At 39.5% G+C, this 24,337-nt stretch overlaps 1 protein-coding gene across 2 annotated transcripts in view; it reads right to left on the bottom strand.

Moving 5' to 3' along the window:
• Window positions 1-20,541, bottom strand: part of LOC136852907 (uncharacterized) — a 54,489-nt gene extending 33,948 nt beyond the window's left edge. For both annotated transcript variants that reach the window (XM_067127862.1, XM_067127861.1), the window contains exon 1: window positions 20,304-20,541. In XM_067127862.1, coding sequence (XP_066983963.1) covers window positions 20,304-20,343 — 40 coding nt within the window. In that variant the 5' untranslated portion in view covers window positions 20,344-20,541. The remainder of the gene's footprint in view (window positions 1-20,303) is intronic.
• Window positions 20,542-24,337: the final 3,796 nt, after the last annotated feature.

Below are 24,337 nucleotides of genomic sequence, written 5' to 3' on the forward strand. Positions count from 1 at the left end.
AGGACACGCATGCCCATACATTATCCAAAAGATAAATATAATAGAATTATCATCATACGCATGACTGTGTTCTACCGAATCTGAATGATTAAACACAACCAAACATTAGCAATAAAGAATGACTGAGATTTCATAATACATTCATCGTGTCTGCTTCCGTTAGATATTCTCGTATCCAGAGAATCGACCCTTCGTGTTTGTATATTTTATTCACCATTATAATGGATTCAGCGCTTATGCAATAATAATCTCCCCCTATATTGTCATTGGACCTGGCGGGGACAGTATTGCCAATTACGGGAATTTGTAAACCTAGAATTTGGCGTCTGGAATTCGTATGGCCAGCCACGAGATTATTGCTAAGTATAGGCATTTCCTCTATTCGTTCTTGGTAACGCTGTTGGGTGTTGCCAAGGTTGCGATAATGCCCTCTGAAGTTTTATTGACATTGTGGATTACTCCCGACCATAAGCAATTTTCCGAGAGCGAATATGGCAACACTACATCATCACAGGAAATTTCCTTATGGGGATATGGCTATACTGTACATTGTTGACAAGTTATTGCCGAGTGCCTAAAATTTATTCCCCCTTGTAGTGGTACCAGCCGGTAACTACTGGTAGTGCCAGGGTGCTATTCGAGGATAGCGATGACTTTATTTGCCTGTGAAATATGGAAGACCAGGGTTACGTTATACCTTTTATATTTTATATATTTGGAGAGGATCTGGGCGCCATCTTTATTACCATTTCGGCAAGGGTTATGGAGAAAGGCTTCTCCATCCGGTGGTCGTGGGAATGAAAAGGGGTTTCATTTATATATTATTGTATTTACTGTTATTCTTACTTGTCTAAGCAAATTATCCTTATACAAATAGATATATGGATTCATACTTCATTTTATTAAAAGCATTAGTTAGACGCATGTTGTATACAAAGCATTTGTTTTTATTTTTAAAGAAGGATAAAAATAAATGTATGGAGATTTTGTGACATTTGAGCACAGGGGACCCTATCAGAAAATCATTATTATTTTCTAATTATCTCTGCAGAAGTTATAACGATCACAGTTATTATTATTACAATTAATAACTATGAGTTGTCTAGATTCTTGTGGATTTAAAACCCAGTCAAATTGCCCAGTCAAATTTTACTCATTTAATCTGTTGGTGTTTAGCACTGAATTCAGCACTTTCTACCAAGTGCATCTTCAATCTTCGAAGCCGAAGAGACACTTTGCATCAAGTGCGAAAGCTTATCAGCACCTAAAAATTACACTTAATGAATATTTCCCGTTAACGCTACATAAATCATCATGAATAATAACAGCCACAACAAAATGCTGTTATATAAAGACGAACGTTACAGTTTGCGAAGTAACCTTGGTTTAAACGTGCCTGTACCTACCCCTGATGTAGCCAGAGAGAAATAATGATTCTACCAAAAAAAAAAAAAAAAAATGAGAGAGGAAAGAGCACTGATCATTATGGGGCTAGGGAGGAAATAACTCCACAGGGGGAAGTTTCCAGATACCGCTATAATTGTTATTTCACGCCGTAAACGAGAGAGAAAGAAATAAAGAGTTGTCATCTCTGTATTGCTGTAGCTGTATATTTTGTAGTAGTAGATGTTGCTTTGTAGTTAATATTATATAAATCTTTCTGTTAATTACAGCAACGACGGCTGTAATGAGTACAAAAATCACACGAAACGATCGCAAAAACGAAGTGTTATTCCGGAATACTTGGCAACCGCGCGCGCCGCCACGGCGCAGTGTTGCCAGAGGGCGAGTTTTTCCAGGCGTCTTCCGTAGCTTCTTTGGTGGAACCTCCGTCGCCTTCGGGGGTTTTTCGCCGGGGCGGGCGATCCGGATTGCCCCTGGGGACTCTCGCGTAACCTTCGTCGGCGACCCCTGCGTGTTTTAGCGTGATCTGCTTTTAAATGCACGGTTTAGTAAAGCCCGGTTTATGCGGTGGTTTATCTAGTGTTGATTTGGGGAGAGAGAGAGAGAGAGAGAGAGAGAGAGAGAGAGAGAGAGAGAGAGAGAGAGAGAGAGAGCAGGTTTTTTTGGTGTCTTCCCATAGAAGCAGGTGGAAGAGAGATAGAGGGAAACAAATTTTTTTTTTTTTGACGTTTCCTTTCCTCCCGTCTGTGAGAAGTAAAAGGAGAGAGAGAGAGAGAGAGAGAGAGAGAGAGAGAGAGAGAGAGAGAGAGAGAGAGAGAAAGCAGAGGCCGTGTTAAACAATTCATTAAAAGGAGAGAGAGAGAGAGAGAGAGAGAGAGAGAGAGAGAGAGAGAGAGAGAGACGTGTTAAACAATTCATTAAAAGGAGAGAGAGAGAGAGAGAGAGAGAGAGAGAGAGAGAGAGAGAGAGAGAGAGAGAGAGAAAGTAGAGGCCGTGTTAAACAATTCACTAAAAGGAGAGAGAGAGAGAGAGAGAGAGAGAGAGAGAGAGAGAGAGAGAGAGAGAGAGTAGAGGCCGTGTTAAACAATTGTTAAAAGGAAGAGAGAGAAAAGAGAGAGAGAGAGAGAGAGAGAGAGTAGAGGCCGTGTTAAACAGTTCATTTTCCTCACTGAGAGAGAGAGAGAGAGAGAGAGAGAGAGAGAGAGAGAGAGAGAGAGAGAGAGAGAGAGAGAGTTCCCATCGCCCTTTCTTCCTATTCCTTCAACACGTAATAGGCAAGGTCCCCTTGGTAGAGGGTATATTACTCTTTCGGAAGCCCTACCGTACGTATGTCCGTACGTACACGCACGTACTTCTCCCAGGGGCGGACGGGCAGGCAAACAGACAGAGAGACAGACAGACAGACAGGCGAGTCAGTGCCCCGAGGGGCCAACCATCTTTTTTTTTTTTTTTTCGGGGCTGGGAAAAATCGTTCTTCTTCCACCATTATGTGACTTTTCGGAAGGGTCTCTCTCTCTCTCTCTCTCTCTCTCTCTCTCTCTCTCTCTCTCTCTCTCGTTCTTCTGCGTTGCATGGGACTTTTGCAGGTACGTGCGCATGCGCGGTGGAGGAGGAGGAGGAGGAGGAGGGAGGAGGAGGAGGAGGAGGAGTACGTATTTGCCCTAGGGTTACGTACCTTGGGTTTTTGGGGAATCTAGATTCCTCGTCTTTTGCACGGCGCCTGAAATATCCTTGGGAGGATTTGATCAAGGGCATGTTGGCGGGGGCGGCCGCTGTAGCTATAGGAATGAACTGCGTTTCTCTCTCTCTCTCTCTCTCTCTCTCTCTCTCTCTCTCTCTCCATCTTTTTCAATCTTCATCTCTCTCTCTCTCTCTCTCTCTCCCCCCCTTTTTCCTTTCTTCTCTCTCTCACTCTCTTTTCTCACTCTGTCAAATTTTCATCTTCTCTTTAAATTATCACAGCCGCGTAATATACCATTTTCAGTTCTGCAATTTCTTAAAACTGAATAAGAGGAAACAAACGCACAGATGTATATGTATATGTGTATGTGTACTTGTATGTGTGTGTGTGTTTGTGCTTGTTTGTGTGTGTGTGTGTGTGTGTGTGTACGCACGCGCCCGCGCGCTCGCACCAATACACAAACGATACGCGTATCCCATAAACCAAGGTGTTAATAGACGTACCACAATCACAAGACTCCCTTTGTCAGGAATATCCTACAATCACTCTCACCTCATTAGCGGCTGTTGGTGGAGGGGGAGGAGGAGGAGGAGGAGGAGGAGGAGGAGGAGGAAGGGGGAGGGTTAATGGAGGCGTTTAGGGGAGTCCAGGAGAGCGTGGAATATGGCGGCAAGACCGCCTGGAGTCATTGACATCTAAGGGTCTTCCCTTGCTTTGGGCGTTTTAAGAGAGAGAGAGAGAGAGAGAGAGAGAGAGAGAGAGAGAGAGAGAGAGAAACGCTACTGCCTGCAGAAGTACTGCAGCGATGCCAGCGATTAATAATAATAATAATAATAATAATAATAATAATAATAATAATTTACTGTAATATTATTGTTTTGCAAAATGTTTTTTATGTCTTTCAAATGTTCAGAGAGAGAGAGAGAGAGAGAGAGAGAGAGAGAGAGAGAGAGAGAGAGAGAGAGAGAAGAACGTTTTACAACCGTATGCCAAAGAATTGATTATACCAATCATATCCACTTACAACTCACCTCTTCAAATTTTTTTTTTTCCTCGACTATCTATAACCGCGGTAATATAACAACCACAACCTCTACAACCCTTCATTAGAAACCGCGATAACAACCTTGCATGACCAACAATCAACCTACAACTCACACCTTCAAATGTATTTCTGTACCTCGCAATATCACCTATAACCAAGACCCTGCAGCAATCACAACCTCACAACCTCTACAACCTGTCAGTAGCCACGGCGCCCCTTTGAGAGCACCCGAAAAGAAAACGCGTAATCCCGGTCCCCGCTTCGGGGCAAGGAACCGACATGTTTACTTTTTTTTTTTTATTATTTTCCTTCTTCTTCTTCTTCTTCTTCTTTTTATCCATCCAAGGGACCAAGACATCTTTCCACATTACCTCCGAGAAAAAGAGGGGAATAAATAACGATGTTTACAGTGCGAGGGGAAGGAGAAAAGGGGGGTAGAAGGCGCGGGGCAGAGAGAGAGAGAGAGAGAGAGAGAGAGAGAGAGAGAGAGAGAGAGAGAGAGAGAGTCCAGATTGACAAAGACAAAAGGATAAATTGTGGAGGAGGTGTTGGTGGGAGAGGGGAAAACAAAATACAAAAACGAGGGGAGAGAGAGAGAGAGAGAGAGAGAGAGAGAGAGAGAGAGAGAGAGAGAGAGAGAGAGAGAGAGAGAGAGAGAGTCAGACTAAATTGTGGAGGAGGTGTTGGTGGCAGAGAGAAAAGATAAATTCTGAAGGAGGTGTTAATGGCAGAGGGGAAAACAAAACCGAAAAACGAGGGGGGAGAGAGAGAGATGTATCTTGAGGGATACTTGGTGGCGGGAGGAGGGGAGAAGGTGGAGAGGGGGGAGGGGTCATAGCCCTCTCCCCTCACACACAAGATGAAAGGAGGTGCTGACACGCAGGTAAACACACACACACACACTCTCATCCCCGATGAAGTGAGAGAGATGAGGGGAAATATTTCACGACTGAGGGGAAATGTTGTACGACTGAGGGGAACTATTTTACGAATGAGGGAAAATATTTTACGAATGAGAAGGAATATTTTACGAACGAGAGGAAATATTTTAAGAAGGACGAGGGGAAATATTGTAAGAAAGAGGGGAAGTATTTTGTAATGAGGGGAAAAATTTCGTCACGGAATAAAAAAAAAAGTTTCACTAATAACTGAAGGTCAGTTTTATTTAATAAAAAACGGGAAAAAGAAATTCATGAAAATATGCAATATTTCATGAAAGATGAGGGGAAATATAGTATGAAAATAATGGAAAAGGAAATAGGTTATATTGAAGAAGAGGGGAGAGTTGAATCAGAAAGGGAACAGGGAATAGAGGGGAATAAAAAATTAATGTCAACTGAATTTTTAAAGCCCCAAAGAGCAAAGAAGGAGAAATAGTAAAGATGAAATATACAGAAAGGAATAGGGAGAGAGAGAGAAAGATGAAATAGCTTAGTTTTAGACCACTGAGCTGAGAGAGAGAGAGAGAGAGAGAGAGAGAGAGAGAGAGAGAGAGAGAGAGAGAGAGAGAGAGAGAGACTTTATGAAAGACCATCATAAAAAAAGATTAAACATGGAATAATAAGCGTGATATGGGGAGACCCTCTATTGTAGAGGAACCTTTATTAGTGTAGGGGAAATGTAGTGGCAAAGAGAGCTTAATAAGTGAGGGGGTTTGGCTAAGAGCATAAGAGGAGGGGGAAACATGCTCCAGAGGGGGAGGGGGGAATTAATTCCTCCTTGAGGGGTTCGAATCAAAGCTTTAAAGAAAACATAAGGTAAAAATAAAGAGATTGGAGTGATTAGGGAAAGATTTGGAATTAAAAAGATTCAGGGAGAGAGCTGTGTCACATAACACATATATAAACCAGATAAAATTATTATTTATTCTTTATTAGTTTTCTGTAAAACTTTTTCTGTCCGCCCTCAGATCTTAAAAACTACTGAGGCTAGACGGCTGCAAATTGGTATGTTGATAATCCACCCTCCAATCATCAAACATGCCAAATTGCAGCCCTATAGCCTCAGTAAGTTTTATTTTATTTAAGGTTAAAGTTTGCCATGATCGTGCTTCTGGCAACGATATAGGGTACGGCCACCACTGGGCCGTGGTTAAAGTTTCATGGACCGCGGCTCATACAGCATTATACCGAGACCACCGGAAGATAGATCTATTTTCGGTGGCCTTGATTATACGCTGTAGCGGCTGTACAGATAACTCGATTGCACCGGAGAAACTTCGGCGCATTTTTTACTTGTTTTTTATGATCCGTGTTGACACAACATAACCATTCTTCGAGTGATTTATAAAGAAATAAATACAAGATAATTTCCAGAGTAAGGGTAATGATATACTGAAACAGCATAGCTGAAATTAATGTGCAAATTTTAATCAGATATATGACAAGTGTGGTATGGAATTTAGACAGTAAATCGTGAAAATTGATTTCCCCATAATTTAAAATCACACAGAGAGTCTTCTCTGTCGGTTTGAAGAATCCAGAAGTCCACATCAGACCTCTGAGCCTTTCCAACACCTTCACATACTTAGGGGTAAGGCCCCAGTGCTGGCATAAGGCCTGCTTAATCTAAAAAAACCGACCAGTTATCATAGGGAGATTGGGTGTCAGTATTCCGAGTGTTGGAGAATTAGAATGGAAATATTTCAATACGGAATTACGAAATAATAAAAATGTATGGATAGAAGGAAAGAGAAGATATAAATTTAGATGATATTACGAAGAAAATGAAAAAGAAATGGTGTTGGAAATGGCAAAGAGAAAGGATAAAACGTGCCCTTTCTTCCAGGAAAGTAGTGACTTTCTCCGAAGAACTAATTTGGAGAGTGTAGACAAATTAGAGGGCGCTGGGAGGAAGATAAATAAAAAGAGAAAAATGTAAAGAAAATAACGATACCGTAAGAAAAAAAACACAACAAAGCAAGAATAAGGAAGCAGAGAGAACGAAGAAGAGAGAGAGAGAGAGAGAGAGAGAGAGAGAGAGAGAGAGAGAGAGAGAGAGAGAGAGAGAGAGAGAGAGAAGCTTTCTGGGAAATGAATTTTTAGACGACTTGAAAAAAATAAAAATAAGAGTAGAAGGTTGGAGAACAGTAAAAGAAATAATAAAATAAAAAATGGATAGCAAATGGAAATCTATGCAATTTATTGAACTTCTCTGTCCTGATTTCGTTAATTCTGTGAAAAGATGGTCGATTGCTTTAGTGATATGAATGTCATAATATTTTATATGTGTATACAGTATATATATTTTAGTTTTCTGAAAAGAAAACTATTGTGCCGGCTTTGTCTGTCCGTCAGCACTTTTTTTCTGTCCGCCCTCAGATCTCAAAAACTACAGAGGCTAGAGGGCTGCAAGTTGGTATGTTGATCATCCACCCTCCAGTCATCAAACATACCAAACTGCAGCCCTGTGGCCTCAGTAGTTTTTATTTTATTTAAGGTTAAATTTAGCCATGATCGTGCTTCTGGCAGCGATATAGGATAGGCTACCACTGGGTCGTGGTTAAAGTTTAATGGACCGCGGCTCATACAGCATTATACCGAGACCACCGAAAGATACATCTGTTTTCGGTGGCCTTGATTATACGCTGTAGCGGCTGTGCAGAAAACGATTGCGCCGAAGTTTATGATTACGTATTCTATGTCGTTCTTTGCAAAATTTCGAGAAACACAAACACACACGTAAACCCCATTTTCGAAGACCCATTTAAATTCAACTCCAATTTCGAGAAACCTCTGCCCCCGTCTGAACGAGGTCGTCAATCAAAACGTCGCGATGAAGACACAAGTCTGAGGAGCCTTCCCGGAAAGTCAGTCTTGGCGTGTGGCGCCGTCAGTCTTATATATACTTTCAATTAAATTCCTTTCAAAAAATTAAGAAGCCAAATCTGACTCTTCTTTTTTTATTTACCCAAGAAGTCATGCGATGCATGCGATTGGCCGTTCTCAGGCATCGTCGGGACTCATTGCTAGTCTGACCAGACGAGAATCTGACCAGATACTGAATAGGAATAGTTTACCATCCCTTCCTCTCTCCTCTCTCTCTCTCTCTCTCTCTCTCTCTCTCTCTCTCTCTCTCTCTCTCTCTCTCTCTCTCTCTCAGAAGGCATGTTTATACATTCAGTGATACTGAATAGGAATAGTTTACCATCCCCTTCCTCTCTCTCTCTCTCTCTCTCTCTCTCTCTCTCTCTCTCTCTCACGAAGACATGTTTATACATTCAGTGATACTGAATAGGAATAGTTTACCATCCCCCTTCCTCTCTCTCTCTCTCTCTCTCTCTCCCCTACTACCACACATGACCACACCACCTGTCCTATTTAGAGCCATGTTAATACAACCATCAAATAGACTTCCCGTCCAAGATATTGACCTCGGAAAGGAAGAAACCCCCTTTCTAAATCCCCTTTGTAAATCCTATTGCAAATCCTTTCGTAAATCACGGAGCGTTTAAATCCGATTGAATATGGAGGTGATTTATTACCGTACATGTTATGACCGTAAATCATCCATGTGGATTTACTGCACTATAGAGCTGCAAGACTCTAAATCATTTTAGAGCATTGAGAGAGAGAGAGAGAGAGAGAGAGAGAGAGAGAGAGAGAGAGAGAGAGAGAGAGTTGAATTTTAATATATACCTTCTTTTACAGTCAAACTTGAAAACATTCCATTTCTTCTCTCTCTCTCTCTCTCTCTCTCTCTCTCTCTCTCTCTCTCTCTCTCTCTCTCTCTCTCTCTCTCTCTGTCTCTCATATAGCTATGTTATACATTTAGTGATACTGATTATGCCTAATTTACCAACCCTCCTCTCTCTCTCTCTCTCTCTCTCTCTCTCTCTGGAATGAAGGCCTCATTAGGCATATTCAATTTATTCAATTAAATCGGTTAATTGAAATTAACCCCCGAAATGGACAATCCAGTATATTTGGAGGATGCGAAGAATTTAGGCTTAACACGAAAGCGTCATTCAGCCCCCCTTCCCCCTCTCCCCTTCCCTTCCACTCCCCTCCCTCACCCCTTTCCACTCAGGGAATAACACTGAATATCATCGAGGTAGGTCAGTGTTTGGTCGGGTGACCACCAAAGCGAGCCGAAAGCAAGCTCCTGTGAACGTCTAAAAAAAAATCAATACTTGGATCACCCCCATCTCCCCTTCCCCCCACTCACCCCTCTACGCTCAGGGAATAACATTGAATAACATCGGGCCAGGTCAGTGCTTGGACGGGTGACCACCAAAGCAAGTAAGAAGCAAGCTCATGTGACCATCTTGATAATCAATAGTCAGAAATCTCCATCTAGGCCAAGGTACCATTTCAGCGTGAAGCGCAGTGGGTCACAATGAGACCCCCCAGGAAGAGCCAAACAGTGTGATGACACCGGTTACGTCTGTTACGTTACTTCCCGGGTTCGAGTTACGTAGGGTATTATTAGTCAAGCATAGGCAGAGAGAGAGAGAGAGAGAGAGAGAGAGAGAGAGAGAGAATCTCCCGTCGCTTACTCTGCAGCATCCGGCAAGCCTAAAAGGGCACATTTATTGTCTCCGCTCTCCCGGGCAACCGGTAATTACAGGTAGACGTTATATATTTATTTATTTATTTTATTTGTTTTTGTGTTTGTTTATGTTTGTTTGTTTGTTTATTTTATTTGTTTGTTTGTTTGTTTATTTTTACGGGGTCATTGTTAAATCTGATGTAATGGGTTTCTTTTTTAAATGCGTCTCTCTCTCTCTCTCTCTCTCTCTCTCTCTCTCTCTCTCTCTCTCTCTCTCTCTCTCTGCTGCCTCGTTGACATTGAGATGACAAACGTTTTATGGTAGAAACGTTTCTCTTTTCTCTCTCTTTCTCTAGATCACGGAAGTGGTGTCATATTAATAAGTAGAAACGTTTTGGGATAGGAACGTTTCTCTCTCTCTCTCTCTCTCTCTCTCTCTCTCTCTCTCTCTCTCTCTTTTGCCTAGATCACGTACGTGTTGTCAACATTATCAAGTTAAACGTTTGTTGATACGAACGTTTTTTCCCTTCATCTCTCGTTTTGTGACAGTAACATTTTTTTAATCGGATTTTTCACACAATCGTTACAAGAGGGAAAAAATGTTGTGCTTTGAATTTTTTTTTCATTTTTCATAATCAGCCGAGTGCGAATATTTGAATATTTTTTTCTCTTGAATAGAAACGTTGTCAACGTGAAAGCTTTTAGTTTTCCGTAAAATAAAACTAGTGTGCCGGCTTTGTCTGTCCGTCCGCACTTTTTCATGTCCGCATTTTTTCTCTCCGCCCTCAGATCTTAAAAACTACTGAGGCTAGAGGGCTGCAATTTGGTATGTTGATCATCCACCCTCCAATCATCAAACATACCAAATTGCAGCCCTCTAGCCCCGGTAGTTTTTATTTTATTTAAGGTTAAATTTAGTCACAATCGTGCTCCTGGCAACGATATACGACAGGCCACCACCGGGCCGTAGTTAAAGTTTCATGGGCCGCGGCTCATACAGCATTATACCGAGACCACCGAAAGATAGATCTATTTTCGGTGGCCTTGATTATATGCTGTAGTAGCGCCGAAGATACTTTGGCGTAATTTTTATTTGTTTCTGTTTTCTAGAATCAGCTGATTGGCAATGTTTCCAAATTAGAATGTAGCCTTTTTAACGAGAATCCCATAGACCAAAAACGTCTAGAAGTAACCTCTCTTTCTGTCTGCTAGAATCATCAGCTGATTGACTCGTCTCCGAAAAAAAAACTGTTTGCTGGGTGAAGGGTAAACTCCTTTCGTTTATTTCAAAACCTAAAAATGTTTGAAAACACTTGACCCCACTCTGCGTGACAACGTTTGTGTCACGATTATGAACGCGCACTTCCGTCGTTGGAAGAAGAAGAAGAAGAAGAAGAAGAAGAAGAAGAAGAAGAAGAAGATGAAGGCTCTGTGTTTTGAAACACTGTTCCTCTGCTTTGATAGGTTGTTGTTTTGACGCGTTGCTTTTGGGGGTGTTTATGTTTCCAGTTCAGGGCGCTTCCTGTTTTGTTGTTGTTGTTGTTTGTTGTTTGTTGTGGTGCTTCCGCGCGACAAAGGAAAAGATAAAACAGCCATTTGGTGAACCGTAGTTTCAATAAGGAAGAAGAGATTGACAGCAGTTTTTGAATCGTTACAGCAATTGGAGACTGGAGCGAGGAAGTGTGATGTATATATGTTAGAAGCAGATAGCGAAATCAGGCATTTCGCGAATTGCCTGAAATTTCAGGCAGATAGCGAAATGCACTTGGGGACGTTTGATCCCCAGGCTAGTACTAAACATGGTGAAATACATTTGACCCCCAGGGGTTAGTACTAAACATGGTTAAATACATTTGACGCCCAGGGGCTAGTACTAAATGTGGCAAAATACATTTGACGCCCAGGGGCTAGTACTAAATGTGGCAAAATACATTTGACGCCCAGGGGCTAGTACTAAATGTGGCAAAATACATTTGACGCCCAGGGGCTAGTACTAAACATGATGGAATACATTTGACCCCCAGGGGCAAGTACTAAACATGATGAAATACATTTGATCCCCCCAGGGGCTAGTACTAAACAAGGCGAAACAGTGTACGTGAGTCACTGTTTCCCCGTGTTTAGTACTAGCCCCTGGGGATCAAATATCCCTAAGTGCATTTCGTTACCTGCCTGTAACCTATACAAGGCATTTTCGAAGGCTGACTTTTATATTTTTTATCCAGATTTAAAACCTTCACGAGTGAAAGTTCCGTTCCTATCAATGTTAGATGAAAGTCATTTTTAGAAGCCAAGTTGGTCTATGAATGAAATTGCATTTTAAGACCCTGGTGGATAATTCTTATGAATGAAAGTCATCGTTAAGACCACCAATTGATAATTATTGTGAATGAAAGTGGTTATTAAGACCTCAATTGATAAATAGTGAGAGTGAAAGTCACTATTTAGACAACCATTTGATAATTAATATGAATGAAAGTCTCTATTAAAACAACTATTTGATCATTAATATGAATGAAAGTCTCTTTTAAGACAGCAGTTTGATCATCAATATGAATGAAAGTCTCTATTAAGACCACAATTGCTAATTAATGTGAATGAAAGTCCCTACTAAGACCCCAACTGATAATCAGTACGAATGAAAGTCACAACCGATTGGAAGTCCATATTAAAACATTTTGTTAACCCCTACAAATAAAAGTCACTAATGAATGAAAGTCCCCATTAAACCCCCTAGCTAATAATCCCTAATCCCCATGAATGAAAGCCTCCACTGCCTCCACAATAAACGCCGAAGGATCCTGTCTGTCCCAGACAGCATCCTATGTAGGACACTGTGTGTGGAGACGAAACCAGGTGCTAAACACGAAACTCAGGAGGTGAATCCTTACGTATGCATCCTACGATGCATCCTACGATCCTTTTGCGGCGTTACCTGGACGGGATACACGCAGGTATCCTGCAGGGGATGGGCGTGGGGATGCAACGGGGCCCAGTTAATTAGGATGGTCCTGTCGGTGGTCAGGTGTCCTGCGGTGGTATTTCACTCAAGTATGCACTTGACTTTTTCGATTTTTTTGGGGGGGGTACCTTTGTTTAGTTTCTATTGTAAATGATATTATTATTGTTATTATAGCTGTTGTAATAATAATAATAATAATAATAATAATAATAGTAATAATAATATAATAATAATAATAATAATATGCGAGAGGAAATGCTATAAAAACTCAAGTAAGGTTAAAACTAAATTTAGTTAGAAAATATAAAATTCGGGGAATGAGACGAATTTTGCAAACAAAAAACTATATTTATTGAAAACAGTTGAAAAACACAATTGAATAAAAAACAAAGGACATGTTTCTTTAAGTTAACAACCAGACAAACAATTGAAGGAAGTGAAATGCTTCAATAATAATAATAATAATAATAATAATAATAATAATAATAATAATAATAATAATAATAAATTAGCCCTGAAGGAAAGAGAATAGTGAGAATTCAAAAGACATTGTATAAATTCAGTTCCACTGATGCTACTTCAGTAATAATAATAATAATAATAATAATAATAATAATAATAATAATAATAATAAAAACAACAGGAATAGAACTCCTTCTCCAGTTGCACCCCATAATTGGGATAATTTTATTTATGAGAAAATGCGCCCATGGCTGCCTGGGTTTGTGCAAGCGCTGGGTTTTGATGGAGACTCGCCATTTGCCAAGTTTGGGCTACAGGAAGGAGAAGAAGCCATGTTAAGGGCGATTGATCAGTCCCAGTGTGGCCTCTCTCTCTCTCTCTCTCTCTCTCTCTCTCTCTCTCTCTCTCTCTCTCTCTCTCTCTCTCTCTGGGAGATATTTACATGGCTGGCTGCCGCCTATCTGTCTTATACTCTCTCTGAGATATGATGGTGTGTTATATTGTTAATTGGCCTCTCTCTCTCTCTCTCTCTCTCTCTCTCTCTCTCTCTCTCTCTCTCTCTCTCTCTCTCTCTCTCAGGCATTAGGCAGTATGTGATCTTGCTGGGGACATCACTCTCAGGCCGTATGTCCATTTTGGATTGTATTCTCTCTCTCTCTCTCTCTCTCTCTCTCTCTCTCTCTCTCTCTCTCTCTCTCTCAATTTTAAACCGTATGTGATCTTGCTGGGGACATCATTCTCAGGCCGTATGTCCATTTTGGATTGTATTCTCTCTCTCTCTCTCTCTCTCTCTCTCTCTCTCTCTCCAATCACATCAAATCCTTTCACACAAAGGCATTGCTCTAAATAAGATCAAGCATTTACGTCACTGGGATCATGCAAATACACACACACACACGTAAGATGATTAGATCCTGTACGTATGTATGTACGTGTGTACGTGCATACTTTGGCATCCATGTTAATCTGACGTGACTGAATGTGCAGTTCTATTTTTCTCTCTTTCTGTTTATGGCTTATTGGATTGGTCGGGTATGATACGTGATCTGTCGAATGTAACTCGACTCTTGTTAGTTTTTGAGTCTTCGTTTATTATTATTATTATTATTATTATTATTATTATTATTATTATTATTATTATTATTATTGGTGAAGAGGTCCACAATGGTGTAAGTGTAAATCTATATATATTAAAAATATATATATATACATTTAAATACATATTTAAAATATATATATTTACATTTATACCATTATGGGTTTTTTCACCATTTTAGTGACTTGTGCTATTATTATTATTATTATTATTATTATTATTATTATTATTATTATTATTATTATTATTATTATTATAAGAGAATAAGATTCACATTCAATTTATATTGCAGATTAAAGTCTGTAGAGGGTTTCATTAACAATTTGAAAAGTGTACAAACTTAGTTTTCAAAGGAATTTTGAAGACTGAAAATGTAAAAAAGATATATATATATATATATATATATATATATATATATATATATATATATATATATATATATATATATATATTATTATTGTGCTGGTGAAATTTTGTAGAGGAATTTGGATTAAATGAACAGCATGCAGACATTTGCTTTATGATATATATAGTATATTTTTTCTTCTGCTGTTGTTGGTATAGTATCAAAAGACAGGTAGATGACGGGGGAATGGAGAGGGAGATGGAAGGGGAGGGGGAGGGGGAAATCGCCCCAGGACCGTAATACCCCAAACTCAACTCCTTAAAAGACTGCGAACTTCCAGAAAGTCTTTCACCTTCAAACCACCCTCCCCCTTTCACATACCTTCCCCCTCCCCTTAACCCCCATCCATGAAAAACCACTCTATTTCCCTTCCTTGCTTCCCTTCCCATTGACTCTCCCCCCCCCCTCACCCCTCTTCTCCCTGCATCCACCCCCCACCTCTTCGCCTCCTACCCTCCATCTGGGTTGTAAACAAAAGAGCGATGAGACCCTTCCAGCCACATCGGCGACGACAGACACTGGAAGATCCTTTCCAGACCCCGTTAAATAGAGAAGAAGAAGGAGGAGGAGGAGGAGGAGGAGGAGGAGGAGGAGGAGGAGGAGGAGGAGGAGGAGGGCCTGGAAGTGAAAATGCTGCTGGAATGGACTCTAGAGAATTAATGCCTACCAAGGGAGAGATTGAGGAGGAGGAGGAGGAGGGGGAGGAAGAGGAGGAGGAGGAGGAAGAGGAGGAGGAGGAGGAGGAGGAGGAGGAGGAGGAGGAGGAGGAGGTGGTGGTGGTCCTGGAAGTGAAAATTCTGCTGGAATGGACCCTCCCGAATTAACGTCCACCATGGGAGAGATTTTCCAGGGCGTCTTATGCCATTTATCCTCAATTTTCCAGGCTAGCCGGTGGCTGGAAGAGAGGCCTGGAAAAGAGAGAGAGAGAGAGAGAGAGAGAGAGAGAGAGAGAGCTCTTCCAGTCGTGTTCCGGGGCGAGGCATAGGGCACGCGGGGGCAACGTCAGGAGGGCAATTATTGTCCTGGAATTGCTGGAAATTGCCTCGACTTAAAACCCCGTTATAATGACTCTCGCTCGCTCTGTCAGCGGCGGGACTCCTCCTTATAGCTGGGGTCGGTCAGCTGTTTAAAAGTACGTAAAATGATCTTCTTCTTCTTCTTCTTCCTCCTCCTCCTCCTTTTTTTTTCTTCTTCTTCTTAGTATTATTATTATTATTATTATTATTATTATTATTATTATTATTATTGCGCTGTATTTTTCTTCCTCGTTTTATTATTATCATTACAGACTTCAATCTGTGTTATAGAGATTTATAAATTAGTTAATGTTTGCGTGTGCGATTTGAGAGAGAGAGAGAGAGAGAGAGAGAGAGAGAGAGAGAGAGAGAGAGAGAGAGAGAGTTAACATTGGACAGTCTGTCTTATAAGGAGATTTTACATCAGTTGATAATTGTATGTGTGTGGTTTGAGAGAGAGAGAGAGAGAGAGAGAGAGAGAGAGAGAGAGAGAGAGGTTAACATTGGCAGTGTGTCTACAAAGGAGATTTATACATAAGCTGATAATTGTATGTGTGTGGTTCAAGAGAGAGAGAGAGAGAGAGAGAGAGAGAGAGAGAGAGAGAGAGAGAGAGAGAGAGAGAGGTGTTAATGCCTGATTTCCAAGTAAAGAGGAAATACTTTGATGTTTATCAGTTCCCAGTGTTTTGTGAATGTCCCATATGAAATTGTCTGCATTATTCAGTCTGGCTGAAGGGAGAAGTTTTCCAAACAACGGTTAATTGATCGAGGATGGAAATTTGGCGGGGCGGCTATGAGAGTTTTTTTGGTTAAGAGACGTGGCAAAGGTAAATCAATATTTTTTGTTATTACTATTATTAATATTTATAAAAATCTCATTACCACTTGAAACACTAGAATGGTGAAGAAACCCACTATGCTGTCAGTGACTATATATATATATATATATATATATATATATATATATATATATATATATATATATGTATACATGTATGTATTTCTTTATATATTTACACTGACATCATTTCTTTATATTTTACTCTTCATCATTATTATTATTATTATTATTATTATTATTATTATTATTATTATTATTATTATTATTATCATAACCATTCGATGACATATGTTCTTATGTCAGAAGTTTGACAAACTAGCAAAAATTATTATTATTATTATTATTATTATTATTATTATTATTATTATAACAGTTCGATGACATATGTCCTTATGTCAGAAGTTTGACAAACTAGCAAAAATTATTATTATTATTTTTATTATTAATAGCATCCTAAAATATAGAATAAAAACCACTCTTAGTATTATTAACTGGACCCGTGAATGTTCCACGGTCACTTGAGGCTTCTAAAAGTACATAAAAGTACTGTACTCAAGTAGAGGACACAGGAACACGATATTCTCTCCTCCGTCATTGTTACAGTAACAATTACAGTGATAAAGAGTTTGTCAGTATTTCATCGAACCAGTTAGGCATAAATATTGACATATAATTCTAGTCTCTAGCAAAGCCTGTTATTGTTGTTGTTGATTTAGTTAGAACTGCTGCAATAACAGACAAGATAAAATAATGCGCCGAAGATTCTTCGGCACAATCGAGTTTTCTGTACAGCCGCTACGGCGTATAATCAAGGCCACCGAAAACAGATCTATCTTTCGGTGGTCTCTATGTAATGCTGCATGAGCCGCGGCCCGTGAAACTTAAACAACGGCCTGGTGGTGGCCTGGCGTATAGCGTTGCCAGAGGCACGATTATGGCTAACTTTAACCTTAAATAAAATAAAAACTACTGAGGCTAGAGGGTTGCAATTTGGTATGTTTGATGACTGGAGGGTGGATTATCAACGTACCAATTTGCAGCCCTCTAGCCTCAGTAGTTTTTAAGATCTGAGGGCGGACAGGAAAAGTGCGGACGGACGGACAAAGCCGGCACAATAGTTTTTTTTACAGAAAACTAATATGAAATCTATAGTTACAATTAGAGTGATGGATAATAAAGTGATGTTTGTCTTTGAAATTTTCATAAAACAATGGAAGAACTCTGAGGAAATCGATTGAAAACAAAGAAATTTGACAATTATAGAAAAAAATATGAGTGCCAAAAATGTCTCTTTAAAAATAATAATATAAACAAACAAAAACAAATCAACAGGAGCACAAAATAACAAAGGACACAAACGACAGGACAAGACAGAAGAGAGAGAGAGAGAGAGAGAGAGAGAGAGAGAGAGAGAGAGAGGTCTGACCTAAGCCTCCTACTACACAGAGTCCTGGAGTCCTATACCAGGAAGAAGAAGAAGAAGAAGAGGAAGAAGAAGAAGTAGTAAGGATATACACCAAGGGAGGAAAAATGCCTTACCTGCAGAGATGGGAAAGGGGGAAGTTGCTGGGGTGGGTGGGGAATGGGAGGGGGAATTGAGGGGGGGTGGTATAGGAAGATTATTATCACCCTGGGGCTTAATACTGTACTTAGGTTAGACGGAGAGAATGACGGGCAGACGGACGAAAGGAAGAACCAAGACGGGGGCAGCGGAAGTTGGTTATTGAAGGGCATGTCAGGTGAAAATTCCTCTGAGAGAGAGAGAGAGAGAGAGAGAGAGAGAGAGAGAGAGAGAGAGAGAGAGAGAGGAGGTTTAGATATTGTGGATGAGGAAGTTTGTGTAGTTTTTGAAATTACATTATCATAAATGAACTTTCAATTTTGATAGTTATTCTCAAAAATTTCTGAAAGACTATAATTTTCAGTAATAATAATAATAATAATAATATTAATAATAATAATAATAATAATAATAATAATAATAATAATAATGAACGTTTGATACTAAAGTCATTAACTGATATTTATTACTGCCACAACCACTGATGATTATGATGATAATAGTGATGATTATGATGATAATGATGATGATGATGATGATGATGATGATATTCATCCAAATGTCAGCACTGAAATATCATCTGTTAAAAACAATTCAACATAAAAAAATATTCTCTGAACAATCTTTTTCCACAGCTGATAAATCTGTGACCATTCCTATTGAATATTTGATAAATGTCAGTGCAGAGAGAGAGAGAGAGAGAGAGAGAGAGAGAGAGAGAGAGAGAGAGAGAGAGAGAGAGAGAGAGAGAGAGAGAGGTTTTCATGCTATCATCTCATATAGCCATTGCAAGAGTAGACAGTCGTATAAATCTTGTATTGGCTAATACAAAATTTATATATCTAACACTGAAATGTAGTACTGTAATTTTGTGTATTAGCCAGTCAGCAGTGCCATTGAATAGATAGATAGATAGAGAGACTGTTATTGATAAACCATCTTTAGATCATTGAAGGAATTATAAATACTTTTACGCCAATTTTCCTTAAATTTTATCACCTATTATTTTGTATGTATGTATATATATATATATATATATATATATATATATATATATATATATATATATATATATATATATATATATATAGAGAGAGAGAGAGAGAGAGAGAGAGAGAGAGAGAGAGAGAGAGAGATCGTGGGTGGCTGAAAAGATGCTCAAGTCAGGCTAGGTTGGGATAGGTTGCGAAAAGCGAGCTTCAAAACGTAGCGATACGATACAAAATAAAACCGACCCTTGAAATTAATTCTGAACACCTTTCCTTATACTCTAAAATCTATACTGAAGTTATTTAGTATTTTTAAGATATACCAAATTAACGTTCCCATTTTCCATCGTCACTTTAGTGCTTTAGCTCCGACAAGAGAATCGGTTTTTATCGTAAATTGGTGGTATTCTGAAGGCAAGATTTTATCTTATAGATACGAAGGTTTTCGTAAATGTTATCATTCCCTCTCACGCATCTTGTTCCATCTATTAATCTGCTTCGAGAAGAGACGAAGCAAAAAAAAAAAAATAGTTTTTCGTGCATTGTTAATGTTCTTGTCAATTATTTTTTACCTTGGAAAATGATAGACAGTGACAGATAAGTAAAAAATCAGTTGGGAAATGTTGCTATAACTTTTTCGCTTTCGTCAGAAAACTGTTGAAAGTTTGCTAAATAAAACAGTGGCAGTTTGTATATACTTTTTTGCTTTTATCATTATGAAGTCCTGTTAGGAAACTGACAGAAATGTCAGTGGAAAAAACGCAAATTTTTCAAAAAGCTTTTTTTTTCTTTTCGTTACAAGTCAGGTCAGAGAACTGTAAAAAACTAAAAAACTAAAAAAACAACTAAAAAACAAATGAAAAAGCTCTACGAATGTTTAAACAAATTTCTTTGCTTTTAACAAACGTAGCCAGAAACTGTAAAATTCAAAGAGAAAAAACATAAATTTTTATATTCATATTGTTCTGGTTTAAAATGTATTTTAGAAAAGGTAGGAAAAGTTTGTGGGAGAAATAATGAAAAAAATTAATATATTTTCGTGTGTGCGAATGGATTGTATTTGAGAGAAAAATAATAGAAATAATAGATATCGTTTTCGTTTTATGTGAGACGTATTTAAAAATTAGCATGAAAAAGAAATTAATAAAAGCACATAGTAATTTTGCAAAAACAGAAATATTAATTTTTCAGAAATTTTGAAAAAATGATACTTCAAGTGTAAGGAGGCTTAAATATGAGTGCCTACAGAATAAAGTCATTTAAAAATGTTTTTTTTTAAGCAGTCAGAAAACTTTGAATTTCGTCTGAAGAACTTGTAATAAAAATTTCTGCTTTTTCTCAACAACTTACCTGAAGATGCCGCTACGAGCAGAAATAAAAGCGTAATCATTTTCGCTGAAGTTGCCTCACAAAAGCGTCATGAAAGTCATTAAATAACGCCACCACAAATCAATAAAAAAAAAAAGAAAAGAAATCACACACTTCTAAAAACTGTCTTTCTCAGAACGCTACGACCAAAGTCTCAAGCCTAAGGTTTACCGGAGCCGCGCGCGGCACGTCCACCTCTCACGAGCGCTCACAGTATACTGAATTTTTCAATGGGAACCTGGGAATGAATGGACCTCGTGTACTCAGGGGGGGAAGCGGAATCGGTGACATCCTACGGCCCACCCACCCACAACTGCCAGCGACTCCCTTTCCTCCCTGGCGTCTCTACCTGACTAGCATACGCCAGCCTCATTAACGCATCCCAACATATTTTTTTATTAATTTTCTTTAATATGATCTCTGGTGGATACTTCTTAGCCACGTTGCTTGAAAGATCAGTGCTTGATTGAACAAAATCTGTTAATTTGATTTTGTAAATGATATTAATTTCGTTTTTAGGTGGGTTGAAATCAGGTGTTATAGTGGTATTGGATCAAGTTCAGTATTCAAAATACCTAAGCAATTTAAAAGGTCAAACAGAAATTAATTAAGTAATATTATTAAAATATAATTAAATCACTGTTTAGAATATAATGAAAAAAAAACGAAATTGATGATTTCGTAAAATGATGCCACTTCCTATACGGGCTTTCGAGAGCGTAAGATTTTCCCGAGGCCCTGTTACAGGTAACGTTATATTCTCTCTCTCTCTCTCTCTCTCTCTCTCTCTCTCTCTCTCTCTCTCTCTCTCTCTCTCTCTCTCGAGTGCCCACCCCACGAAGAGGCACCTCAAGGGTAGCGTATTGAGGGTGACTGGACGGGGCATCAGATTCTAGAATCTTACTCCCGTCTATCCCCCTTCTGAGGCATTTGATATCGAAGGCTTCCGACGTGCCCGGTCAAAACGTGGATGGGTGACCGATAAAATACGTTCGATAACCCCGCCATATGGTACCTTTGACCAATTCTGGGGAATATGGGTATGTGGACAGTATTATACCGCTGTTATTTCAGATAGAATTGATTAAGGGCACGCCTTACGTAACGTCACCGAGATCTCGCACTAAAGTAAAAGTACTTGAATTTCAGTGCGGCAAAAGATGGTCCAAAAACTGCCGAGTCATCTTCGATACGAACTTTTTTCAGAGAGAGAGAGAGAGAGAGAGAGAGAGAGAGAGAGAGAGAGAGAGAGAGAGAGAGAGAGAGAGTATGACCATGGGTAGTCTAGGAGGGCATTGCAGCGTGGGTCGCGAGTTTCATCATCAGAGACTGACCACTCTTGCAAAGAGAGATCCTCGAATTTTTTCCCCGTGTTTTTTTTCTTATTTTTTTCGTGTTTTGTTATTTTTTTCTATATACAGAATTCGGGGTATTTTAATTTTAGGTAATTTGTTTTTGCTTTTTATTTTATGTTTATTTTTCTGATTTTTTGTGTTAATATAAAATTGTATATACATACATTTACTTTTAATGTTATATATATATGCAGTTTATATATATATATATATATATATATATATATATATATATATATATTGGAAATTAACACTTCTCGGACTACACTGGACAATGGTGGCTTAATTTCTAGCCACTGGCAGGATGTGGAATTTTCTCTCCTTGCCTCCGTTTTCCCATTTTTCCTATCATTTGCCATCTTCTAGCAGTACCTCTAGCCACTGACATGCTCTGGAATTTTCTCCCTACTTCCGTTTCCCCACTTTTCCCATAATCTCCCATCTTCTAGCGGAACCTCAATAGCTTACATATTTTATAATAAGCCTTAGCTGTCGTGTACAAAAGGCAATGAGTCACAACGAGACCTGAACGCCGGCTGAGTAAGATCAAGTACCGCTTACTCGTCAATTACTTCATCTTCGTATCAGGATATAAATAATATGAGTCTTCCCTCGGCCTAGGCGCGGCAGAACCCCGCCCCCGCCTGATGACATCACCAGGAGAAGTGTGACGTCACGGAGTGCTGGTTGCGTGATGCTTAGGTCCTTCACAGTTTTCTACCATATTCAGTCATTGCCTTTTGCTCTGAAGTGCCTAGGTTTATTGCAAGTTATCATGAAGCTATTCATTTATTTTTAAGAAAGTGGGGGTTTGATTCTATGTACAGGTATTTCTTCTTTTTTTTTATATATGAATCGAATTTGATGTATAACCTTCCGCATCAAAGCCTTCCCAGAGATTCGTTGGAAGAAGACTTATTTACTTATTTCCCGGTGAGTATCGCCGTATCACCTTTAACATAATCTTGAACTGTGACATATTAGTCATTAAATGTCGCTCAGCGCTGCATCGCGAACGAAGACGTATTAGGAGAATTTTAAATTTAAACCTTTTCTCTCGACGTCACAGACCTGCGAAGCCTACCGCTGAAATAAATAAACATCCTCCCTCCTTCCGATTCGTCATGTACACTAAATAATGGATTGTTTACAGATACAGGTATACCTTTCCTTAATTACCCGCTAAGTATCCAACGTTCCCATTTTGGGAACATATTAAAAAACAATATAGAATATCAAATAATGAAGGATTTTGGTTTTATTCTCGTAAAGTGAATCTAAACAAATGAATTTTCAGATATTCATGCATATACTCAAAGTCCTTCATCACACGGACATTATAGGGGTCAAGTGTGCGATTGCGTCATTGCTTACCGGAGCCGTTGAGACACGCTTAGGGAACGCTCCTTCAGTTAAGGAACATAGATAAGGTGTGATAAGTAGCTAATGGAAGTAGATAAAGCTGATACGAGTAGTATTACGAGTAGCAGAAGTAGTAGGACAAACGTAGAAATTCAGCAAGTATTAAGGAGCAGTATAAATAGAGGGTTAGGAAAGAAAAGGTACGATAAAAGGTACGATATAGTGTTGAGGAAGATATTGAAGACTACTACTGCTACCAGTAGCAGCAAGAGAAGGAGCAGTGGCAGTAGTAGTAATAGCAGTAAAAGTAGCAGCAAACAAGAACACCCTGTGAAACGAAAGCTCGAGCTTTAACGACGAAAGTAAATCCATTCTTCAAACGCAACAAAAGACCGACGGGGCGAGCCATTAATGAAGAAACAATGGAGGTTTTTCCTTCTTCTTCTTCTTCTTCTTCTTCTTCTTCTTCTTCTTCTTCTTCTTCTTCTTCAGGAAACCACACGATCCTCGATCCCTTTGAAGAAACGTCGGAAGCCCAACAGGTTGTTTTTTTATTGGGAAGGCTGTTGCCGGGGGGGGGGGGGGAGTTCCTCTAGGTAGACTTCTTTACCCGCCATTGTCAATCTGTCAATTGCAGCATTACGAGGGGAAAGCAAGGCTAGATTTTCTCTATTCTTTATTCTTTTGGGTGCCCCACAAGAAAGAGTAAGTAAGAGGGAGTAAGAAAGTAAGCCAAAATACAGCTAGAGTAAGCTGCCATTGAAGCTGGTTTTAAGCTGTGAAGCTTGGTTGTGTGGAATAGGTCTAATCTGCTGAGAGGGTATTCGGAATCAATCGGGTGGTTAAATCAGTATGTCACGATTGTTTACAATTGGCGTTTCTCTCTCTCTCTCTCTCTCTCTCTCTCTCTCTCTCTCTCTCTCTCTCTCTCTTGTTTGATTTCTCTCTCTGGCATTGAAGGTTCTGCCCACAAAAGCTAGAAATATTGGCAACTCACCCCCTCTCTCTCTCTCTCTCTCTCTCTCTCTCTCTCTCTCTCTCTCTCTCTCTCTCTCTCTCTCTCTCTCTGAATGGATGTTCTATAATAAAAGCTAGAAACGTTGGCAGCCTCTCTCTCTCTCTCTCTCTCTCTCTCTCTCTCTCTCTCTCTCTCTCTCTCTCTCTCTCTCTCTCTCTCTCTCTCAACACAAATCTCAGAAATCCTTCCACCCATTCCCCAAAGAACTCAGAAGAAGAAGAAGGAGGAGGAAGGGAGGAGGAGGAGGAGGAGGAGGAGGAGGAGGAGGAGGAGGAGGAGGA

This window comes from Macrobrachium rosenbergii, chromosome 26 (assembly GCF_040412425.1).
Source record: "Macrobrachium rosenbergii isolate ZJJX-2024 chromosome 26, ASM4041242v1, whole genome shotgun sequence".
Classification (NCBI taxonomy): Eukaryota; Metazoa; Arthropoda; class Malacostraca; order Decapoda; family Palaemonidae; genus Macrobrachium; species Macrobrachium rosenbergii.